Raw genomic sequence first — 23,252 nt, 5'->3', positions numbered from 1 at the left:
AGTAGAATATATGACATCGCAACTATGTTCCCATTCCGGCATGCTTTATTAACGTTATTTCCTACATTGATATCACCTGCCTATCCAGCTGAAAAGAGGCATTACTTTCTATTTTACTATTGAAGATGAAGCAGTAACACAAAAACAGCAGAATGGATCAGGATGTGAAGTTACTACAACCCCATCTCCCCTTTAATACCTATAGCACCCAAGCCATTCCTCTAAGAGAAAATGTTTATTTTACCTCACACCATTAGTATTTTAGAAAAACATTTTCTTCGCAGAGGTTTAAATGGAAATTATTGTCATGAATACACATTGAATCGTCGATTACCAATACGCGATCGAAAATTTTGAATAAAAATTGAAACCAAATTAAATATTAACCAGGAAATTGAACTGATCCTGGATGTACTGAAGCTAATAAAGATATCACAGTTAAAGTAAATGTGATTACTTAATAAATGTGATTCCGTCGGCAAAAAATCTCCAACTCACGCTTCAACGTGGTTGGACAGCGAAACCATACACGATGATCTAAAACGATTACTTATTGCGACGTATACCTAGAAGATATATCCACATGGCGACAATCACCTGCACTTTATGTAACTGTTAGCCCAAGACATTTCAACGGCCTACGAATTGGCTTGGGCTGGTACTTCGTGCACGTGCAAAGTGTGCACAAACAAGAAGAGACATTCACGTAGCGACAGTTTCGCCGGGCATCGTTTGCAAGCTGTTCTTTGGGTGTGCTCACAATACGTGGCCTCCTCATAGTATGGTCACAACACAAATCACCTGCTAGGCAAGTTGTCCTTACATACGAAAGTGTATTTACGTCACTACTTGCTTCGCATCCTATACTTGCCGCTTCCCGACACTGGGGCCTATGAACCTGTAATTTTTACATTGAGACGCTTGCGGCGAGCGCCATGCGCGAAAGCGAGCTTTCCGGTTCGTTTTTCCCCAGCATTGCCGGCGCTGCCGGGGATACGCGGAGGCGACCGCTGTCTGCTGATACTGCAAGGAACTCTGCGGCACAAGCGGCGTGCACCTCCGGTGTGTTTGCCTACGGACACGACAGACCCATTTGGAGGCCGAACTATTTGCAGAACCAATCACGCGCATTTCCCGATAACTCTCGACCGTCATGCGTTTAGTATTGAATCAATGTAGCGACATAACCTATTGCAACCGTCGAAACAATTTATTTATAGGGCGTATGCTGCAGCGAGACTCGACTACCGAGCTTCCTTAAAAGGAAGCTTTAGCTCGGGTGCTCCTTTCTAAATGCATGTAAAAGGAGAATTAGTTTTTCTCGGCAACAACAGCGCAAAATTTGATGAGGCTTGCTGCATTTGAAAGAATAAGTTAGAAACTAGTGATCGTCTAATCAAAATCTTTGTAAACGTTTTATTAAAAATTGGCAAAATGCCATATTTCAGAAAACGAAACTATAAACTTTACAACTCTGTAACTGAGCAAGGAAAAATCTTATCCCGATTCTGTGAATTGAATCTGATAGCACTCTAAAGCTGACAAAATTGATATGTCACACATGAATCTAAACAAAATTTGTAATACGTAAATACAGCATTTGCAGAAACCTTCTTTAAAACGTAACAACTTCACGTAAAATATAAAGTTTACATACCAAGTTTGTCTGGTTTCTAAGATCTAGTAGTGGCCGTTTACAGAACCGCGATGTCTCTTCATGTTGCAGAGCTCTTAATTTGTAAACTTCGTCCTTTTAATCTTTTTCAGACTGTCGCATGTGTGAAAATCTTTTTAGCAAAATTCAAGCTGTAAGTCGAAATTCTGCTTACAACGGTCGTGAGAATGTAATTTTATCTTCTAACACATTTTTATTAAAATCGGTTGAGATGTTATCTCAGAAAAGACGTTTTTTTTTTCGTTGTACATGTATTTGAATAGGCCGCATCGGAGATGGGTCCGAGCTAAAGAGAAGAGGAAATCTGGGCCAGTTGGTACATACTTGAAGGAAAAAACCAGCCAAAAACACAAAGGACCAGAGGAGAGGCTCACACCACAACGACTGGTGGTGTGAAGTCGTTGTGGTGTGAACCTCTCCTCTTGTCCTTTGTGTTTTTTGACTGGTCTTTTCCTCCGAGCTAAAGCTTCACCTTCAGTGTAACCGGCGCTACCCAGCGCTGCCCCGCCACGCAATACCTGCGCGTGGCTTCCGAAATGCATGGCCCGCTGGTGCGTGCGAATCCGTGAGAAGCACGTCATGCGGCAGCATGACGTGTTCGACACCGGTCATTGCGCTCATGACACCTGCCGATTTCCCTCATTCCCCCATGTGCGATAACTGTTGTACATTTGAAAGCATACACATCCTGAGCAAAGCCACATTTTTCAGTGTTACGCGTAGCGCTTCAGGGTTTGCAAACAATGCACCGAAGCGCTACGTGTCAGCCCATTAATTCAGCATTTTTACCAATGTTGCGCATTTCAGGTTGTAGTAATTACCTACTTTTTTTGGATGTCTCATATCCCTTCATTAATTAGTTCTCTCCACCTTGCGAATTTCCGCAGAACTATGACGTCGTACTTACGGTTTGTTCAAATCACTTACATGTGCAATAAACTAAAACGATTATTTTGATAGTGTCGGAACGTATGGTTTAAAGGAGGTACTTCACCTATCTGGACATCATATCACATGATTGCTTACAGCGTTCGATTTTACTTTGCTTAAAGAAAAATACAGACTACAATATAGTTAAATATAGTTACATATTTCTTTGATTCCACTTCAATATTCTAATAAATAGCCACTATCCCCATACTTACGCCCAAATCGAGGTCTCACGTAGAAAACGCCACACACTTTGGAATCATCAACAGATAGGAGTTCCTCCTCCCAAAATATCGCGGGATCTGTAAAAACCAAAAAGAAACATTACAATTAATTAATCCCGTATATATTGCATACTGCTATCATGCAGCCATGCTCATTATAGAGCAAACAGCAGTAACGGGCATGGGAACTTGGCGTATGCTCAATCACGTCATGCAAGCCATTTATAATATGTAGCAGTTATTTGGGTGATTCTTAGATAGACAGAATGATTAAAATGCCGGAAGCGCTGCCGCTGAAGCAAATGTTTGTAGAGTGATCGATTAAAGGATTTACCAGGCTAGAAGCAGTCAGCGCACACAAGACAGCGCTAATTAGCGATCACTCAGATAGGCATTCGTCTTGCCGCGAACCTAAAATAACCTTAAGTAGATAAAAAAGCCAACTCATATCCGTGTTTTTGTTAAAAAAAATCGAACACTGCAACATTCCTTAGCTTCCCTAAAGAATGAAATGAAAAAAGAAATTATGCCAGATCTCATGTTTCGCTAGCTGTCGACGGTATTGCAAATAGCAATCGAGCAGTGTAGCGATAGCCCATATTCCTGAAGTGACGTTTAATTAACACGTGTAGTGGTAATTGTGAGAGATTAGTTGCTTCGGTCTATCGCCACATACTGCCATGCCGGGCCACTTTGGTTTGGCGCTTTTTTGCCAAGGTCACCCACGAACACGGAGACATGACGACCACTTTATTACACCGACGAAGGGACCATGGAGTGACGAAGGAATGATATGGATCGAATGTGGGAGCATTTTAACAGCGACAGCATCACGAAAATGAGATCGATGTTATGTGCGCACCACTTGAAACGAGGACAGGGGAATGACAGACACAAGGGCGCAAACTTCCCGCTGGCATTAATGGTAGGAAATCAAGTGATTTATATGCATGCATGACTGTGATGTAACGTGAAAGATACAGTAAAATATGCAGGCGCAATCAACAAGAAAGACTTGAACACGTGGATTCGCAATAGCGGCATAAATTCAAGGTAATACCTTTGATACCCAAGGCAGACATGTCGATGGCCGACACATCTATGGCTCCTCTTTAGCAAAACACGTTTCGCAAGCTAGCCGAAAGTTCGCGCTTGTGTCTATCGTTCTCCTATCCTCGTTCCAAGTGGTGCGCAGATAACATTGATCATGAATTGTAACCAACTATCCCAAACCCTTCTAAGAAAAGGAGATGCCTACTTTTAAATGATGAGGAAAGCATAACAATGACAACTGGAGACACCTTTAAGATAATTGTAGTATGAACGGTGTGACGACATCAAAACAAAGACGTTGATGATAAAGATAAAATGACGTATCAGGAAAGACTTCGATGGATAGACTAAGCTGTTATGATTACAACTTGAAAACACTCAGATGACTATAGTGAAGTGGTGGCGATCGTAAAATGAGGAACTGATGACGATGGCGTGACGAAAACACTATGATAACATCTTGAGGACAGTCGGATGTCCAAGTCACAATGATGATCATGAAAAGACCGCAAAGGCGGCACCACAACGGCATGACGATAAATGCATGACCAGGACTGTGTACGACAATACAGTGAGGAAGAGAGCATGGCCACGTCTTAAGAGAAATGGCAGGATGGCGAGTGCATGATGCAGATGACATGAAAATGAGTGCACCACAAAACTGAAGATCATGGCGCGACGACAGTGGCCCAACGAGAGTCGCATGACGAAGATGGAGTGACAAGCTTGGCACGAATGCGATGGTATCACGACAACGGTCTGCCAATAAAGATGGGCTGTTGAATTTATGATGACAAAGGCGGAATAATCACGATTGAATGACGGCCCTAAGATTAGAATACAATGACGAAAGATGCGAATATGACAGGTTGAAGACGATGCATGAGGACGATAGCGTGGTGACTGCAGCAAAGGAAGAGCGAGGTAAAACAGCTTGCATGACGCAGATGCAACGACCACAAAGACGTCACCACCCCGAACAGATACTTAATGACCAGATATTACAGAACATAGACCACTCGGTCAGAATAGATGTGACAACGGTAGCGCGTCATATATATATATATATATATATATATATATATATATATATATATATATATATATATATATATATATATATACATATATATATATATATATATATATATATATATATATATATATATATATAGACGTTGCGTGCATGTTGAGATTGAATACAGTACCAGCTCCACCTTGGTAATTTTTTGCAGCTTTCATGCATGCGCATTTTGATGGATACTTTTATAGACTTCTTGAGAGTAACAATGTTAGTAACAGGTTAAATTGCCACTTTCGCTCTTCTAGGGTAGCCTGCAAATGTATTTTTGATATTTTTCAGTTTGAAATACACAGTCTGTAAGAAAAACATGCCCTACTTGCAGAATATAAGGCGCAATAGAGAGTCTGCTACTTACCATGCCCATGAAGAAGCATCCCCTCCGATTTCCAACTTTCCTGGCTGAGCATACTCAGAACCACCAAAGCTCCCTCCAAGGGGTTCACTGTTCTGTAGGAACACCAGAGTTCAATACAAAATGTTTTTTAGCAAAACAATCGACAACTTACTTCTTATCCTTCCAATAATATGTTCTATTAAAGTTGACATAACTTGCATTCGCCGCCGTAACAACGTCCACTCGGCATCTTGTGTCCGTTTCTGCAGTTGTATTCACAGCCCATACCAGGCTTCTATTATAGTAGAGCTGTAAAAAAACCTAACACAAAGAAAAAATGAATGTCTACTTTTAAATTGCTAATCAGCAGAATAACCAAATTGTCCCGTTTAATAAGGCGTTGCATTGTTCCAGAAAAAAAAAGAAGTAACACCGAGGTAGGGACAAAAATCTCATTGACTAGCGTCAACGGGCCTTTTCTCTGTAAGACGTGTGCAGTGGCGCTAAATGAAAGGTTTTCTTGGGTACGGTAAATGTACTTCTAACAATACAGTTAAACACTTCGTCACGTGGTCCAAGTATGCGCCAAGTGACTTAGAAAATTAAAGTTAATCTACGAAGCACGCCAGGTGCAAACATATTCCTCGAAAAATATTGTGGCCACTGACCCGCAAATATAATAAAACAGCTACGAAGTCAACCTATAATATGCCTCGGAAAGACTGTTTAACGGCTGAAGAAAATTTCGTCTTGAACGAAGAATGCGTTCGCATCGTAACTTTAGGTTCATACCGATGGATAAGAACCACTTCGAGCCAAGATAAAATGGAGCAAGGAGCCGTATGACGTAAAACCATTCCAGTATGTTTTTATTCCAATTTTCTGACGTGAAATTCGTGTAACCGCCGAAGCAGGCATCATGTGGTGACCCGCAGGCTTGTCTTAAGAGACCAATCAAACTCTCTCTTCATTAATAGGAGGTCAGTTGTCGATCGCAAGCTTCTTACCAGGTTTTGGAATGAGCGTTATCGTCGCTGTCTTCCATTGACCTGGCACCGTCTCTTTACCCAACAATCGTTGGGTAGAGATGAATAACACTGCATACACTGCGCGGCTTGTCTTATCTAATTGAGTGACAAGAGGCGAGGAGCACGCGCAAGTGGACAGGGATTTGATGGGGCCGAGCCAGGGAGGAGGAGGAGGAAAGAAAGAAGTAGAAGGCAGGGAGGTTAACCAGAATAACGTCCGGTTGGCTACCCTACACCGGGGAAATGGGAAAGGGGAAAACAAAGATCACAAGGTGAGAGGAGGGAAGGAAAGAATGAAATTGCGGCAAGTTCGCTGACGCGTGTGGTTTTACAGAAATTGCATTAATCGTCACAGATGGTCGCACAAACCCGCCGTCCTTAAGAAACACAAAAGCGCCTTCACCGTTTTATGTGCCGACGGGCGATGGGGGCGGTGTTCCAGCAGCACCTGCACAGAAAGCGGCCGATTGTCCAGTTTTTGGAAAGCTTTCGCAAGTACTTGTCTCTCTAGGGCATTTTTTGGACAGTGGCACAGCAGGTGGTCGATGTTTTCTTTGGTGCCACAGACCTCGCATGCTGCACTGTCAGTCACTCCAATTAATGTAGATTATGCCTTCGTGAAGGCAACTCCTAACCAGAGGCAACAGAGAAGCGCAGCTTCGCGTCGAGGAAGTCCGAGTGGAGGTCGGAGTTGCAGGGAGGGGTTTAGTCGATGCAGTCGTGTAAGTCGTAAGTTTGGCGAGTTCCACTCGGTCACTGTGAGACTGCGTGCCAGGTGTCCGAGCTGCCTTGCAGCGTCAGTCCTCGAAAGCGGAATTGGAACGCTGTGCTCTTCTTGATGTGCTGTGCGAGCAGCGTTACCGGCGGAATCATTGCCACTAATTCCACAGCGGCCAGGTACCCATTGAAAAAACGACCTCGTGGCCTTTTTCTTGGACATCATGGTAAAGTTTCACGAGTTCGTATGTCAATTGGTCATGACATACGTGTCGGAGAACTGACTGCGTGCAGCTGTAATGCCGGTTTTGAATCACAGAACACAGCCCATTTTCGAGGTCTTTCAGAATCAATGAATTCCAGTGCTCGACGCAGGCCCTTTAGTTCTGCCGCCGTTGAGGTCGTGACACGCGATGTCTTGATCCGCAGTGTAATTCCTCGCGTTGGTATAACCACGGCACCACCAGAACTGCACGACGTAGTCGATCCATCGGTATAGATGTGCACGTGGTTGCTGTACTTTTCATGCAGAAGTAAGCTCAGCTGTTTTAGAGCAGGGGCCGGTAGATCTTTCTTCTTCTGTAGTCCTGGAATCATTATATGTACTTGTGGACGGCTCAAACACCACGGAGGAAACGCTGGCTTGGCCGCAGGTGCGTACCCTGAAGTAAACGACACACGATGTGCACTGACAATACCGCTAAATGTCGAGCAGAGCCTTGCAGCAGTGAGGCTGGCCAAGTAGTGGGAAGGGGTCCTAGCATAATTCCTGAGATGCATATGCATTGTCTCAACGGTAATGTGCGTCGTGATTGGATAATCCTGAGCAAGGGCAATGGTTTCAGCTGTTGATGCACTGCGTGGTAAGACAGGACATATCTTAAGGACTTGGGCTTGAATACTCTGAATCGTACGCAGGTTAGTCTTGCAGGTGTTGGATATGGGCCATCCAGTACATTGAAAATCGATAACCGGATGAAGAGGGTGGTGCCTGCGTCTGCGATTGGTTCGCCTTCCCTTACTTAGATTGCCGTGGCTGGTCAAAAATAGCGGCAGCATGCAAAGAAATGTTCAGAGTGCTGCTAAGACGGATCCTCAGCAAAGATGCGTTGGAAGAGTAAGGTTGTAAAGCTGCCAAAAGTGCTCGAGAACGTTACAAGGCCAGATTGCCGTGGCTGGTAAAAAATAGTGGCGGCATGCAAAGAAATGTTCAGAGTGCTGCTAAGACAGATCCTCTGCAAAGATGCGTCGGAAGACTAAGGTTATAAAAGTGCCAAAAGTGTTCGAGAACGTTACAACGCCACACAAAACGCTTTACTGTACGCAAATAAACCCATGCTCTCAGGCAGGTGCGAGTAGCCAGTGCTTGAGCGATCGGCGGCAGCTATCTTTTATTCCTTTCGAAACAGGGCAGCCTGCGGCTCTTAAAAAAATTGAGATTTTTCGGTATAATAATGCATCTTTAACGCGTACACATCACTTTGGCGGGGTGAGTTTTCGCGGTTTTGTGACGTCGCATGACAGGTAGGAAAAGCGGCTGCAGCCCTATACCTTTTGACCAATAGCCGAGATCTAATGGCGAAAAGGCAGAAATCAGAAGAAATCAGAAATAAAAATAAATAGAAATAAAAAGAAATGAGAAATAGCTAGTTTTCATTTGTTGAGTCCAATCATGCATAATCATACCACACGTCATACGAGATGGGGAGCTATCGCGATTTGTGTGACGTTGCGTGACTTCATGCGAAGTAAGGGCGGGCGCGAAGGGCTGATCGCAGAACTGGAATAGAAATATTTGTAATACACTCTAAAAAAACGGGAGCGAGAATAGAGCAACTGACTCTTTTCCTCCTTCTGGGCAGCGAGTTCCTCGTCTGAGCAAGTTTCACACGCCGCACCTTCGTGCGGCAATCGTAAGTGGATGAACTTTCTTCCCTCGGCGCGCGCGCCGCGAATGACCGGGACCCGAAACGAATCGCGCGGTTGCGCCGTGATTTCGTGTTTCGTATCGCGTCTTCATCGGCTGCGATCCATCTAGTCTGTGCCTACCAGTGCCATGGGTGATCCGCTTACTTACTGACTGCGCCTGAGCGCCTTCAATCACCAACTGCACGGATACTTCATCGCGCAACGATGCGTTACAGTTGTTGGTCGGTGTTCGTGCGACATCATCAACGTCGGTGGAGGAAGGCTTGTCGCAAAACAGGCAAGTTATTTGATTCTTTATCATTCATGTGCGCGTTCGAATTGCGCTCAGCAGTAGGCTATACATTTTTCACGCAGTCTTTGTAGAGAGCCTTTACTGTACCGAGATGCAAGCAAGGCATTATAGTGTATTTTCTGATATTTTACTCTTGCAGAGGATAATGCTTGGGTGCATATCTTTTCTTCATTCTCGCGATACCTGCAACGGTCATGAGATTATTGTTATTACGAAAGCTCCCATTAAGTTGCGTTGACGAAATATGCATATATATTCAGCAGAAACGCGTACGTGTTCCGACAGTGGTGCGGAAAGTGACCGATATAGTATACCGCGCCGCTGAAATTTCTGGCCGCAGTGGCTATGGTGTTTTCCTTATGGTCGCCGCTAAACTTTGGTTCCAGTGGCCAGATCGCGGTGGGGGCGGAATTCGAAGGCAAATGTAGTCTTGTCAACTTTTTATGCCAATAGTAACAAATTATCCTACACCATTTCGAACTAAGCTGCTTCTGTGGTTTAAAAGAAATTACGCCAAGAGATCTGATTTCTTTTTGTTTTTCATGCATCATGCTTATAATTTTCAGATTGATGAAGAACCGTTTGTTAACTTTTACAGTGTTATGTATTTGCATTTCATAATGACAATGTCACAATTGAACTTATTTTATTCCTTTTAGAGTATATGGCTAACTGGAACAAGCACTGGACTTTTATGTGCACATCATTGAATTGGATGTTCGGCACATAAAAAGTCACCACTTGATTGTTTTTATAACCTGAATAGCCCCTGAACCGAAATACGGACACCAGAGTCATCCAAAAACGCCACGTTAAAGTTCCGCTGAAGAACTGTGACTGTAAATGGCCTGACGTGATGCATGCTTCTTACAACTCAGAACGTGTGGGTATCAAAGCGTTTTTATTCTAGGTATAATTACTAGAGCTATGTTAATATTATTTTGCCAGTGCAATGATTGGAGCTTATTTTCTTTGTAATGAAATTACTGTGCTAATATATCTTGTACGTATGAAGGTGTACGTACTGTGTGTTGTATGTTGAAGTACACATGATTACCAATTAATTTCATGCATCGATCCTTAGATACCTTTATGTATGAATTTGGCTGCATCGCACTCTCCTACTCTGCCCATAGCACCTTTGGAAGAAAGGTATTTTTTTCTTCATCTGGTTATGGGCTCCAAGGCCGGTTCGCAGCCAGTGCGAACCTCGAAGCCTTGTAATGGCACGCCTATTAAAAGTTAAACACCAATTCAGCCCCAGGCTCGGACGCTATAACCAACAAGACTCTCAGGAATCTCGATAATGAATCAATCGCCAAACTAACAGAATACATAAACGATTGTTGGGTAAAAGGAGAGGTGCCAGCTCGATGGAAGACAGCGACGATAACGCTCATTCCAAAACCTGGTAAGAAGCTTGAGATCGACAACCTCAGTCCAATCTTCCTGACATCTTGCGTCGGAAAATTAAAGGATCATGTAATTTTAAACAAAGCAGATAACTTCTTTGAGGATGATAACATATGCCAAGATACAATGAAAGGATTTCTCAATTACCTTTCGACACAAGATGCGATCCTTCAACTTAAGCCTCAGATAATCGATTATAAAACGCGATCTACAAGGGCCATCTTGGGCCTTCATCTCAAAAAGGCTTTCTATAATGCTAACCCCGCAACCATATTGGAAAACATCAAACGAATAGGATTAGTGCGACGGACGTATAAGTACATCAAGAGCTTCCTATCAGATAGGAAAGTAGTCATCTCCGTAGCAGGGCTCACGTCGCCCGAGATCGACAGAGGAGGGGCCTGCACGCCGCAAGGCACTGTCATCTCGCCGAAGCTGTTGAACCTCGTCTTGATGGGACTCCCCGAAAAATTAAATCACATAGAGTGCCCGAATCACACAATCTACGCGGACGATATTATTATCTGGACCTGCGATGGCAGCGACGGATCAATAGCACAACGACTCCAGACTGCAATTATCACAGTAGAGGAACGCCTCTTAGGAACAAACTTCACATGCTCTGCAGAGAAATCTGTACCACCCCACACTTACGGGCAGGCCTCCCGAAGGATACGACAGAAACAAGGCTCATGAGGAAATCAAGCTACACACCAAGAACGGGCTAATATCCCAATAGCCAACTAGCTCATGTTGTTGTGTCTAGTAATCGAGAACAGCGGCACAAATGGGGAAACCGTAAATAAGTTAGACACAACGGTAACAAGCACCTTGAGCATAATCGAACGAATTACTAACAAGCACCAGGGTATGTAGGAAGAAAGTATCATGCGGCTCATACAATCGTTCGTAATCAGTCAGATCACATACATAGCAGCCCTCCGCAATTGGTTTGCCGCTGAAAAGACTAAAATTAACAACTTGATAAAAAAGGCGTGCAAACTAGCACTAGGGATTCCCATCAGTACAAACACGGATCTCTTGCTAAAGTTAGGACTCTACAACACACTGGATGAACTCATATCATAAGAAGCCAACAAACACTGACACCAAGGACAACATAGGGGTAATTACTTGTGCTTAATAAATGAAATAAAGAAACTATAAATTAATGGAAATTAAAGTGGATGAAAAAACAACTTGCCGCAGGTGGGAACCGAACCCACAACCTTCGCATTTCGCGTGCGATGCTCTACCAATTAAGCTACCGCGGCGCCGTTTTCCCATCCACTTTCTTTGGTATTTATGTGTCCTAGTAGAACCCTGGGAGTGTTAGCCAGTGCCACCACTCACAAAACTTGGCGGCGGACGTGGAACGTCTTTTTTGCCGCAGGCGTCACGAGAACGTGATCTTTTTAGGGTGAAGGCAACATATGTGGGTCAATAAACCCACATATGCTACCTGAAGGCATCAATACTGCCGGATTCGAGACCCTCGTTATGTAATAACGAGAAGAAAGGGGGTTAACCGTGGGGCCCGATTTTTATTAGTCTAAGAAGCCAACAAACACTGACACCAAGGACAACATAGGGGAAATTACTTGTGCTTAATAAATGAAATAAAGAAACGATAAATTAATGGAAATTAAAGTGGATGAAAAAACAACTTGCCGCAGTTGGGAACCGAACCCACGAAGGTTGTGGGTTGCGAAGGTTGTGGGTTCGGTTCCCACCTGCGGCAAGTTGTTTTTTCATCCACTTTAATTTCCATTAATTTATCGTTTCTTTATTTCATTTATTAAGCACAAGTAATTTCCCCTATTTTTTTCTTGGTGTCAGTGTTTGTTGGCTTCTTATGATATGACTAATAAAAATCGGGCCCCTGGATGAACTCATAGAAGCACAACATACATCTCAGGCAGAACGGCTAACCAAAACGGGACGGCATATACGGAGCAAAGTAGGAATGAATTACCACAATCTCTACTGGGAAAAGATGAGGATAACGAGAGAAATTCGGGAAAAACTCCTAGTACCAAATATACCCAAGGACATGCATCCAGGTTACAACTACGGCAGACGCAAGAGTAGAGCAGAGAAAATGATCCGACGCTTTGGGTCAGACGACAGAGCAACCTTCGTAGACGCGGCTGAATACCCACACAGAAATAGCTACGTAGCAGTAATCGTAGATCGCACCCAAAAGCTCCTTACAAGCGTATCAGTTAATGCCAAACACTCCGAGACAGCAGAGGAGGTAGCCATTGAATTAGCATTGGTCTCCACGAATGTTCAGTACATCATTAGCGATTCCGAAGCGGCCATTAGAAATTATGCAAAAGGAAGGATCTCTCCTGGGCATAGCACATCATCAGAGTCAACGAAGCAAAATTCTCCAATGCAGAGAAGAACGGCAGGCAATTGCTCTGGTTCCCAGCGCATGCGAATCCAAGCATTCCCGCAATCAACCTCAACGAGATAGCACACCGCAAAGCTCGAGGTCTTACTCGCCGAGCTGAGCAAAGAGTGACTTCCATCGGTCAGGAGAACGCGGAGGAGGAGATCTGGAGAAAAAAAGATAAATTAACAAGATTTAGCGATATTACCAAAGTCTATCGGAATCGGAGGCGAGTATTCGTCAGAATAGTAAGGGGGACACAAACACAAGCACGAATGCGTACCTACTACACAAAATCTTGATCTCGCTTGAAAAACTACTGGCCTTTCTTTGATTGCGTTTAGAAGCCTCGAACGGAATCATATTCCGCCTCACACAGCAGAGCATTGCGTGATAACGAGATGCTTACAAGCTTGTTCCTCCATAACGCAGGAGCAACAGTATTCATGAAAATTTTTATTCAGTAGAGCATGTCGCTGCTTTTGAGAAGCTTCTGTGTGCAATCTTTCAGAATTATCTGATGCGAGTGTACACCTAAGGTGAGTGCAGTTGTTAGTTGACGTCTTTTTCCGAACAGATCTTCCGAGTCATAAATGAGACGATCATGTTAATTTCGTGATTCAGGCAAAATGGTTTGATATAGCCATGCCATAATGCGAGCTAACAAGTTGCCGCAACATATGCATTCAAACCACGCATTCTAACCACTACGCTGTGATAGTCAAACACAAAGGAAGTGATAAGGGATGGGGTGCTCATAAACACTACTAACTTGCACCCAAGCTCTGCACAAGCATTATAAGGCAATGACTAGTCTCGCATAGTGTAGATGGATAAAATATTCTGCGAATTAAGTGCACAAGTGCTTTCGTGGGAAATTTAGAACCGATGCAAGAAACCTGGCCGAGAGCCAGCTACACTTCGCTCCAAAGATGAGGAGTGCCTAGGCAGTTTCTGCGTGCGCGTGTATTGTAAATTATTGTTCTACTCACTCCGCCCGAACAATTAGAATTGATGCAGTTGGCTTATTGATTGGATGGTATTCTACTTTGATCAGGGAATAGGGTTGTTTACAAGAATATTGGAGAGTGCTGTCTGGAGTATTGTTTGCGACAAAACGAGCAAATTGCGATGAGACAAGGTGAACGCTGTTTTCAAGATTGCAGTATTTAACAATAATGAAGGCAGAACCTGAATTATAAATTGAGCTTATATAGTGAATCATCGTGCTTTGTAAAAGTCCAGGTGTGAATCATATCAAGCGCCTTTCGTATCTTTCACTGCAATTAGCGGGTAACATTTATGAAAGTTCATTAGCCAACCACATCACACATACTAAATTTCTACGGAGAGACCATTCATAATTTAACGAAGCAGGCTTCCCTGAAATCCTGCGTCAATAAATCTGCGCAGGAGCTTTTTTTATTGAAAACATCGACATGACTGTGCGGACAGATATGCTTCCTTAAGTGGTTTATTATTTCTTTTTTTTTTCATCGCAAGCTCGGAAACTAAGGAGCGCTGCGCGTATACCGCTGCCGCCTATGCTAGAGCCGCGTTCCTTTGCATCTAGGAATGTGGCCGCTGCCGGTTTCTCTCGCATCCCATAGGCGGCAGCTAGGTCTGCCACTCCAGAAGTTTTATATTGTTAAGGTGCACCCCGTGCGCAAGAGGGACACGAAGAGGCACTGGGAAATATTTTCGTCATGTAAATATTTGTACATGCATTTGTGCATCGGGCTTCCTCTTTGTAACAATATATAACTTCCTCGGGCCACCATGCTATGGGTGTTGTAGATGTCGGGTCTCACTGATTTCGACAAGTTTAGAACGCTCAACAAGCACGGGACCACGCAAAACTTCAGCTAAGACCACACGCACGTTTGCCTGCGTGCGCTCACTCCCTACCGCTCCTGGTTAGACGCCTTGGAATATTGTCGATAGCGCTTCAAAAATGCGCTAGTTTGATGTGGCTACTATGCATTGGTCAAGCCAGTGAAGGACAAAGCAGGTCACAACCACGTAGCACGGTCAGAATGGAGCATTTGAGCGTGCGCACGCACTCATGCCGTGCCGTGCAAAAAGCAAGTGCTGCTCATACGCACTACAGTAAGCTGTAGCTGCACTGAGCTACGTAGTATAGGTACCGCGGCAGCCGGGGAGCGCCGCGAGGAGTCCGCTGGCTCAGCGCACTGCGGATCTCTGAGGACCGCAGCGCTTTAGCTTACGTTTGGCGCGCCGTAGGCGCGCATATCAGAAATAGTGGAGCCTACGTCAACATGCGAAATCAAGCTTGAACTGCGTGCTACTAAGGCGCTCAGGTAGGCGGAGCGTTGTGAGCAGGCCCTTCTCCGCGGTTGCCTTCGGAGTGGAAGGCATTGAAGAAGGAGCGGAAGCACCGCTAAGGGCGTGTTTTATTGCCAATAACTCCGCCTCTGCTAAAGGCACTGAAGAACTTGTCGCGGCAAAGTATTTCTGAAACGGCCTGTTTTACCTGCAACTATATATTTCTCCAATTCGACGAAAGGAGGTTCAGGGTCCCTTTAAAAGAAAGCGTACAAAAGGAAAGCACTAATGTGCCAACCGTTTATGAATGCTACAACGTTTCAAGTAGGGTCCGGCGTTTGTGCCAGAAATCGCGCACTCCGGCTTTTATATATATATATATATATATATATATATATATATATATATATATATATATATATATATATATATATATCTGCTTGCCGTAGCCTGTTGGCGATACTCAACTTATTTTCGTGCCTTCCGCCTAGTTACATAATTAGTGTTTTAATCTAATTTAATCTATTCCCAAATCTTACGCTTATATTAAAAGTGTCAAATTGAAAATTGTAGAGCAGCTCGAAAAACTCCCGATACAGCTTTCTGTTGCTCAATACGCGCTATATAAAAGTGCTTTTCCAAGCGTGAAGGAAGCTCGCGAATACACACACAGTTCCTCGAGCGGCCAGTCACGCGGCTATGAGTGAGTGAGTTAGTAAAGAAACGTTATTGCAGGTCCGGCGAGGACGCGAACTCGTCGCGCACCCGGCTAGTCTCACGTCGGGACCGGCAGTTCTAGCCCATCTGCCCCGGTCGCCGGCACGCCGGGCAGCCAGGATTTGCTTTTCTAGAGCGGGGCTACGCTTCTGCGCAGCCCCGCTACTCCTTCATCCATCAAGGAGGAGTTCCACTCCTCCTTGATGAACTGGGGGTATGTCGACCCGTACTCCCACGCGGCTATTCTGCTTTTATTCGCGGGCTTATTTCGCGCTAGTAAAAACATTTTTATCTGCCACGTATTGAGGAACCGAAAGCGGTATCTGGAGTTTCTCAACGTGCTCAACAATTGTCTCACTTAAATTTTCTACCTGATTTTATTATATTATAAGTTGAATAAATTAACAGTATACTCACGTACAACTTTCTGTGGCAATGAAGGGAAAGCTATGGGTGCGGAGCATCTACACATGTGCTACCGCGCCTTGTAGTGCGCCAACCTTTAGAGTGCTTTTGGTTGGCCTGAAGAGACGATGAATCGACGCAGTTTCACGTGCTTTGGCGAGACGTGGAAGGGAAACGCCAAAAAAATAAGTAACCTTGTACATACAGTGGTGTGTTTTACATCTGTTTTTAATCTGTTGCTAATGAGGTGTTTGTGTTTTGTCTTCCCCAGCTAAGATTCACGTGGATGAAAACACGGGTCTCTTTTCAGAAGCGCTCTCACTTGTGCGTGCTTTGCTCCATAGCTTTCCCTTCATTGCCACAGAAAGTGGCACGCGAGTATAATTACGTATTCAGGCGGAATTCAACAACAATTTTAGCTTCTCCAAGTGAGGCCGAGCAGCGCTATCGTGGTTTTGTCCACATACGTGGCATTTGCATGTTTTTATATCTTGGTGCATAATAGTGGTTCACGATATGTATATATATATATATATATATATATATATATATATATATATATATACATAATTTTGTAATACAACAATATTTCTAAACTAATCCCTCTCTCGTCTTCTCTGCCACTGACTTCTTCGGCGGCACCGTGGCAAAGGTGAATACATGTCGAGACGCGAAAACACGAAGCAGCATAAATTTTAAAAGTGAAGCCGACTTACCGACCGGCGCCTAGAGGCACGACGAACGCTCAACATGCAACCTAACTATTCTCGCTTAACAGGAAACTTTCAGAAATAAATTTTTTTGTACACCCTCACAAATCACAGGAAAGATTTATTTTTCACTTGGAAATTATCACCAATCTATATGTGCCTGAACATAAGCTGATAAAGTGCTTCGCCCATCTGCCTATGTTTTCGCCTCTTCTATGTATAATCCAAATTGTTTTGGCACACTTGCTGCCAAGTATCCAGCCACGTGAGGCATTTGTATTTTCTCCGTAAAGTTTTTATAATTTTGTAAACATAGTCAATATTGGAAGAAATGCACTGCTTCGCTTCACCACAAAGCATATCGTGAGTCAATGTAGCATCTGCCATTGAGAAGAAATAAGAAAGCGCAATTTATTTTTGGCACCCTGCAGCTTTCTATGGCGCTTGGCGAAGTATCGTTCCTTTGCGGCTGTTTTATCGCAACGTACCCATCCCCCACCACGACAACATTCAAATCACTAGTAGAGACAGAACAAATTTTCCCAGTAAAAGAAGTTTACGAGGGCAACTAGTACGCCAAAATTATTGATCAATTTTATCAGAATAGAATCGGACAGGGCCGAACGCAATGTCTGGCACGTTTGGCTGGGGAATGACGAAATGCATTTATTTGGTCTATACCATAAAACAAGCGCTGGGATGTTTCTAGACACGCCTGTTTCTTTTAAATGTTGGGGGTTGACTGCATTCAATAAAGGTTCAGTATTGACGATAAAAAGGCTTTACTATTGCACTCGATTTTCTCTAGAAAGAGCACCATTGTAGGGAACGTTTAGTATCACGTGAATGAAACTGGTTGCTTACATTTTTAATGGTACCTTCTTTGTTGTGTTTTCGACTATGGTAAGGACGCCTGTTCAATCGCGCCACGCTCTGCAAAGAAGTAGGAAACAGAGATTGTTAGTTTGCATATACATATACGGACACATGCGTGACAGGAAGTTTTTATTTGCCATTGAAAGCGCACTATATCTTTATATATGGTTTTCACATATTCAGTTACTTCAATGCACCCACATTTCGATTAAACATAAGTCACGAATGCAGACGCGGTAGTATATCCAAAAAATATCCTTTTGAGGGAGGAATAATGAAAAGGTGTTGTTCTGATATGCCTCATCTTCCTCATATTTGACATTCATACTTCGACATTTGCTTTAAAAAAAAACAATTGATTACTGAGAATCTCCGAAGTTTGATGGTGGATGATTTATTAAGTTTGGTGACAGTATGCACCTGTCTTTGAAGAAGTAGAATCGAGTGTTCTTTTGCGCACAAATATAGTCAAATTATGAGACACATGAATAGAAGGGAGCATATATTTGATGACGAGAAAAACCTCCCTCAGAGCAATAGCAAAAGCACATTGTCATGTAAAATGTTCCAGACGCACGCCCATCACTCGCCCATACCGCTTTATCTTTATGGCCGGTCATGCTTCTCTTGTTTCGAGACATATTACATTCACTCATTCTAGCGAAATGCTAGGCGCAATAGAAGTAGAGTGCTACAGCACAGGAGGACTGTTGGCCTAATCTATTTTTTTATTTTGAAAATATGATTGTCAATTTAGGTGACGGGTCAGGCTCGCTCTTCTCTGTGACGATTTTTGTTTCAAGAAACACGATTTGCTGAAGATGATGTTGCCGGAAAATCGTCACATCATGTGGCCTTCTCTAGACGCACATAATTGTTAAATCGGCATAGTGTGCGCCGCATTCATTCACCACAATAATGAGATATTTATTGGCGAAACAACTACACTAGGAATGCACGGTGACTTGCGATAAAAATTCTCAACGCAGATGATTTATCCGGCCTGAAAATGAGCTCCTGCTCTTTTTTATATCGCGGGAACGTTGCTTCTTGCGGTATGATTATTTCTCATGCAATCATGAAGTATCACAATTTTGCTTACCAACAAGATTTCTTCTGGTGTTTTCTACGTACTTTCGAGTTGTGTGCTGTTGTGCAAAAATTATGCTTTCTTGCATTGCTGTGTTTGTACAGTACATATTTGAAGAGTTAGTTTCACCTCACTCAACTTGCGTTATTCACGACCATTTGTTGAAAAATTTTAATGAGTGCTTCTGTAGTATTGTGTGGCATTATTTTTTTACTGAATTCTATCCTCCCATTGGGCCAGACGTTCGGCATATTGGCGGACACCGAGAGTGAGGGAAACTAAAATGCGAAGCAGGATGCACATAATTCGCCAAAGATTATCGCCCGTCCTTGCGGATTGCATTGAATTGCATCCCCTCGACGCAGAAGTAGCGTTCACACCAATCATTAACGATATCCCTTCTTAAGGACAAGATAATTTCAAGCAAACGGTTTCCCGTTGTTTTTCTCCTTCCCACCATGCTGGTGCTGGCCACATGCAAAGGGCTCTGGGGAATTTCTCGCAAGTAAGCCTCGTGCTTTAATTGATCTGCGTTGCTGAACGCGTTTTTGAATGTGGGGAGCCAGATTCAGTTTAGAATGATAGCTCTATTTTGTTCATTTATGTAGAACTCGATACGCTGCTAAGCAGACGAATACAAAGAGACACAAACGACATGTACGGGCAGCAACTTTCAACTGTTAGTCACCAGAAACCACGCAATATTATACAGGAAATCTAAGTGAAAAGTAAGCAGAGTAGAGATAAGCAGGGGTGACAGGAGCTAACACTGCTTGTAGGCCAGTGATATGTCAAGAATGATCACGGCAGGTACGTATGAGCACGCGGTCATTACAGGCTTAATATCGAGTATCCAACCAAATGAGGCCGCTGCATATTGTATTATTTGCGGCGATCACATGCTATTATTTGTGAATGATATTTCTTTGTCACTTAATGGTAGTGACGACGTGCTAGCGCAGTTATTTCCTCATCTTTTGAAAAAGAAAGCCGCGATTATCTTCTTTTCATTGCGGTTTCTTGCTTTCCTTTGCTTTGTTGAGGAGTGGCACATAACTACAGTGCTTTCAGTGGTCTCCCAAGTGGCCGCCCATGATGCGGCTGACCGCCAACCAGTGCTCTCTCGCTCGATCGTTGAAGCATGGTCCCGTTTGTTTAATACACACCTTGCCACGCCTTAGGGGAATATTCTAAACGGCATCGCTAGCCCAATCGGTGTTGGGTGTGACGTGCTTCTCGGAGTATGTAGCCCGCTCCTTTTACGCCATAAAAGGTCTAATTTTGGCCAATTTGTATATGGAGGAAAGAAGAATGCACACATCATATTTGACTGGAACCTTCTTTTTATTGTCGGATAGCTGGTGTACGTACGGAATTACGTGCGCGTTGATTTCTTTCTTTTGATTTCCGTACTTTTTCACCGTATTTTATCTTCCGCAGGAGTCTTCGTCACACAACTGTATTAACGGAGATAGGAAATCGAGCGCCTTCCAATCGGCTAATCTGATAACTAAAACCTGTACTAAGTTTGTGCTCGCGTGACTTTCTTATAGCCAATTTGAGGTATGAATTAGCCATTCCCTCTTGATCAGTTTAGAATGTGCGCTGTCAACTGGTTGAAGGCTTTTCTTAGTCATTGGGTGGATGCATCCATTAGACGTGGGCCTTCGTGAAACAAAGGTTAAGGTCCGCAAATTCAATTGAGTTATACTGTGGCAACGCCCAAGTGAAATCTAGTCCACCAAACTCAATCAAGAAGGTGCTTAGTTAATGCTGCTACAGGAACGCCAATGCTAGTCACAGATATAAAAGCACAAGGTAGTCATCAACATATAAATAAATCCTAAGTACAATAAGCTTGCCGATCTTCGCAATGATGTACTGGTGAATAGAATAAAGCTATATGTCGCACAAAACTGGAGCTACAGAAGAGTCGACGCATATGCCGTCTTTTTGAACATAATAAAAACCTATCAAGCACGCTATCAGTGCACTAGCACGCCTTCATATAGGCATAAAGTGGCAAACAAATCTCATTCAAAAACAATAGCCTAAAATTGCCCGTAACATTAGAACTTGAAGCAGCCGCATTTCGTTGGATACTCGGATTAGGCCTGTAGTGGCCCCATGCCCATATGTACCCGCCATGATAATTCAGTACCGATCACAGGCCGCGGAGCAGTTTTAGCTCTTGTCACCTCTGATTATCTCTATTGTGATTACTTTTCACTTAGATTTCGTGTATAAAATGGTGTGGTTTCTGGTGAATAAAAAGGAGGAAGTTTGCGCCCGCATATGTCGTTTGTGTCTCCCTAAGTCCTCGTCTGCTTGGCGCCGTAACCTTTGTTTGTAGGTCATGAAACAACTAGCTCAACAACAAGTTTTGTTATAGGGACATATTTTGATGGAGTAGACTTGTAATTGCCTTTTTTTGGTGGCTCCAGGCTCTAACTACTTCTTGACATTACATTTCTGAAGCGACTAAGACCTTTAGGGCAAGAGGCTGCCAAATGCCTTGGAGCTGGCAATCGAGTTCCATGCATTCGAGTCTTATTACGTTTGAAGTACCTCTCGATATCACCAGAGGTTAGCACTAAATCGCACTTCGACAGTCTACGTTGCAGTTTTAATTGTAGAACGATCGTTGACTGCTTCCCAATTAGCTGAAAAGAGCGTTCCTTGTTTCTTTGTTAGTATTGTTGTTGTTTCCTGCGAGTTAAGGAAGTACGCAAGTAGACCTATCACCGTCTATTTGACTGACGCGTGGTTTCCGTGGCAGCGGCAGAATGGCTCCATTGCATGGCTCTGTTTGCATGCGCTCTGTTAGCATGGCTCTTTTTTTTTTTGTAATTCTACGTTTTGCACGGTACAAGCCCATGGACGGCTTCATATGCTGCTGGCGTCTTCCGGAGAACTCCGATGCGACCACTACCTTGCATGCACGTTAGGATGAGATGTCGCGCTTCATGAGGAAGCGCAATTTCAGATTTTAGTGTCCTCCCTTGAGCTGCATCTAGAATGCGGTTAGCGTTCGCCACCGGAGAATGAAAAAAAAACGGCACCTCCTCGAGGCACGCGAAACCATGGCTCGCGGTGCCATTCCTGCGTCGATTCAGGTCCGCTGTTTGGCTCCTTCGTTCCTGAGGCATAACGCTACAAGTGGTGACCTAGGTGCCACACAATGACTGATCCGCCCGAACCATCCGCGCAACAGGACTCACGACCGTAGGACGTCTCGTCACTGCCGCTGCGCCTTCCGCCCTTCTGCCCCAGAATTCGAAAGTTTGGTTTCCGCAGAACGAGGCGCGGTTCTGTCTCTGCTGCATCACCTCGGAAACGACGCAGAACGCACCCGCCTCCAACAGCTCCTCACCGAGTAGGACATTGACAACCGGGGCCTCTCACAACTGCTGTGCCGCATGCGATAGCTTCTCGGGGAGCGCGTCGTCCCCATATACTCAGTTTTGCTTCGAGCGCTTTTCCTCTAACGTCTTTCCCAGACTATCCGACTCGTCCTCACGGCGGCCGGTGACGTCACGCTCGATCGCGTGGCGTAGCTAGCCAATCAGGTTCATGAGGCGACCTCCCCGTCCGTCACTGCTGTGTTATCGCCTACATACCCGGCGATTTCACGCGTTGAGTCCCGCAGCGATGAGTTCGCCTCACTCCGTAGCCCTCCACAGGGGAACGGTTCAACTCGCCCAGTTCAGTGCGCTCTTCCGCGCAAACATCAAGCTCGTAGTCCAAGCCCTCCCGCTTTCTGCTGGTACTGTCGGAATTTCCGACACCGAGCCTCGTAGTGCACACATTCCTATTCGTGGCTGGGAAACGCCCGCCGAGGTAGCTGACGGCGGCGTTTGGTCTCGCTTATCGTCATAAACCACCTTGTTATGGTAACCGACAACTTCTCCGCCGCCCAGTATTTTATAGACACGGGCGTGGAAATCAGCGTGGTTCCCCTGACTAAGGCTGATAGTTCCATGTCAGAAATGCAATTGCTTCGTGCTGTCAACGCTTTTTCTGTAGCTACGTACGGACTCTGATCCCTTACCCTCGATTTCAACTTTCGCCGAACTTTTTGATGGGTCGTC

At 44.2% G+C, this 23,252-nt stretch overlaps 1 protein-coding gene across 4 annotated transcripts in view; it reads right to left on the bottom strand.

Moving 5' to 3' along the window:
* The window catches only part of LOC126534049 (uncharacterized), a 48,212-nt gene that overhangs the window by 229 nt on the left and 24,731 nt on the right, over positions 1-23,252 (bottom strand). For 2 of the 4 annotated variants that reach the window (XR_008613191.2, XR_011895743.1), the window contains 5 exons: positions 18,060-18,128; positions 13,187-13,243; positions 5,473-5,621; positions 5,322-5,413; positions 2,821-2,907 (listed from right to left, as the gene is read on the bottom strand). Coding sequence is in view for 1 of the 4 variants with exons in the window: in XM_050181270.3 (XP_050037227.1) it covers positions 2,821-2,907; positions 5,322-5,413; positions 5,473-5,621; positions 18,060-18,128 (397 nt within the window). In the remaining 3 variants the exon portion in view is untranslated. The remainder of the gene's footprint in view (positions 1-2,820; positions 2,908-5,321; positions 5,414-5,472; positions 5,622-13,186; positions 13,244-18,059; positions 18,129-23,252) is intronic. The other 2 variants (XR_008613190.2, XM_050181270.3) reach the window with 1 other exon arrangement.

Source organism: Dermacentor andersoni, chromosome 7 (genome assembly GCF_023375885.2).
Source record: "Dermacentor andersoni chromosome 7, qqDerAnde1_hic_scaffold, whole genome shotgun sequence".
Taxonomy (NCBI): Eukaryota; Metazoa; Arthropoda; class Arachnida; order Ixodida; family Ixodidae; genus Dermacentor; species Dermacentor andersoni.
This window is presented reverse-complemented; position numbering and strand designations above follow the sequence as displayed.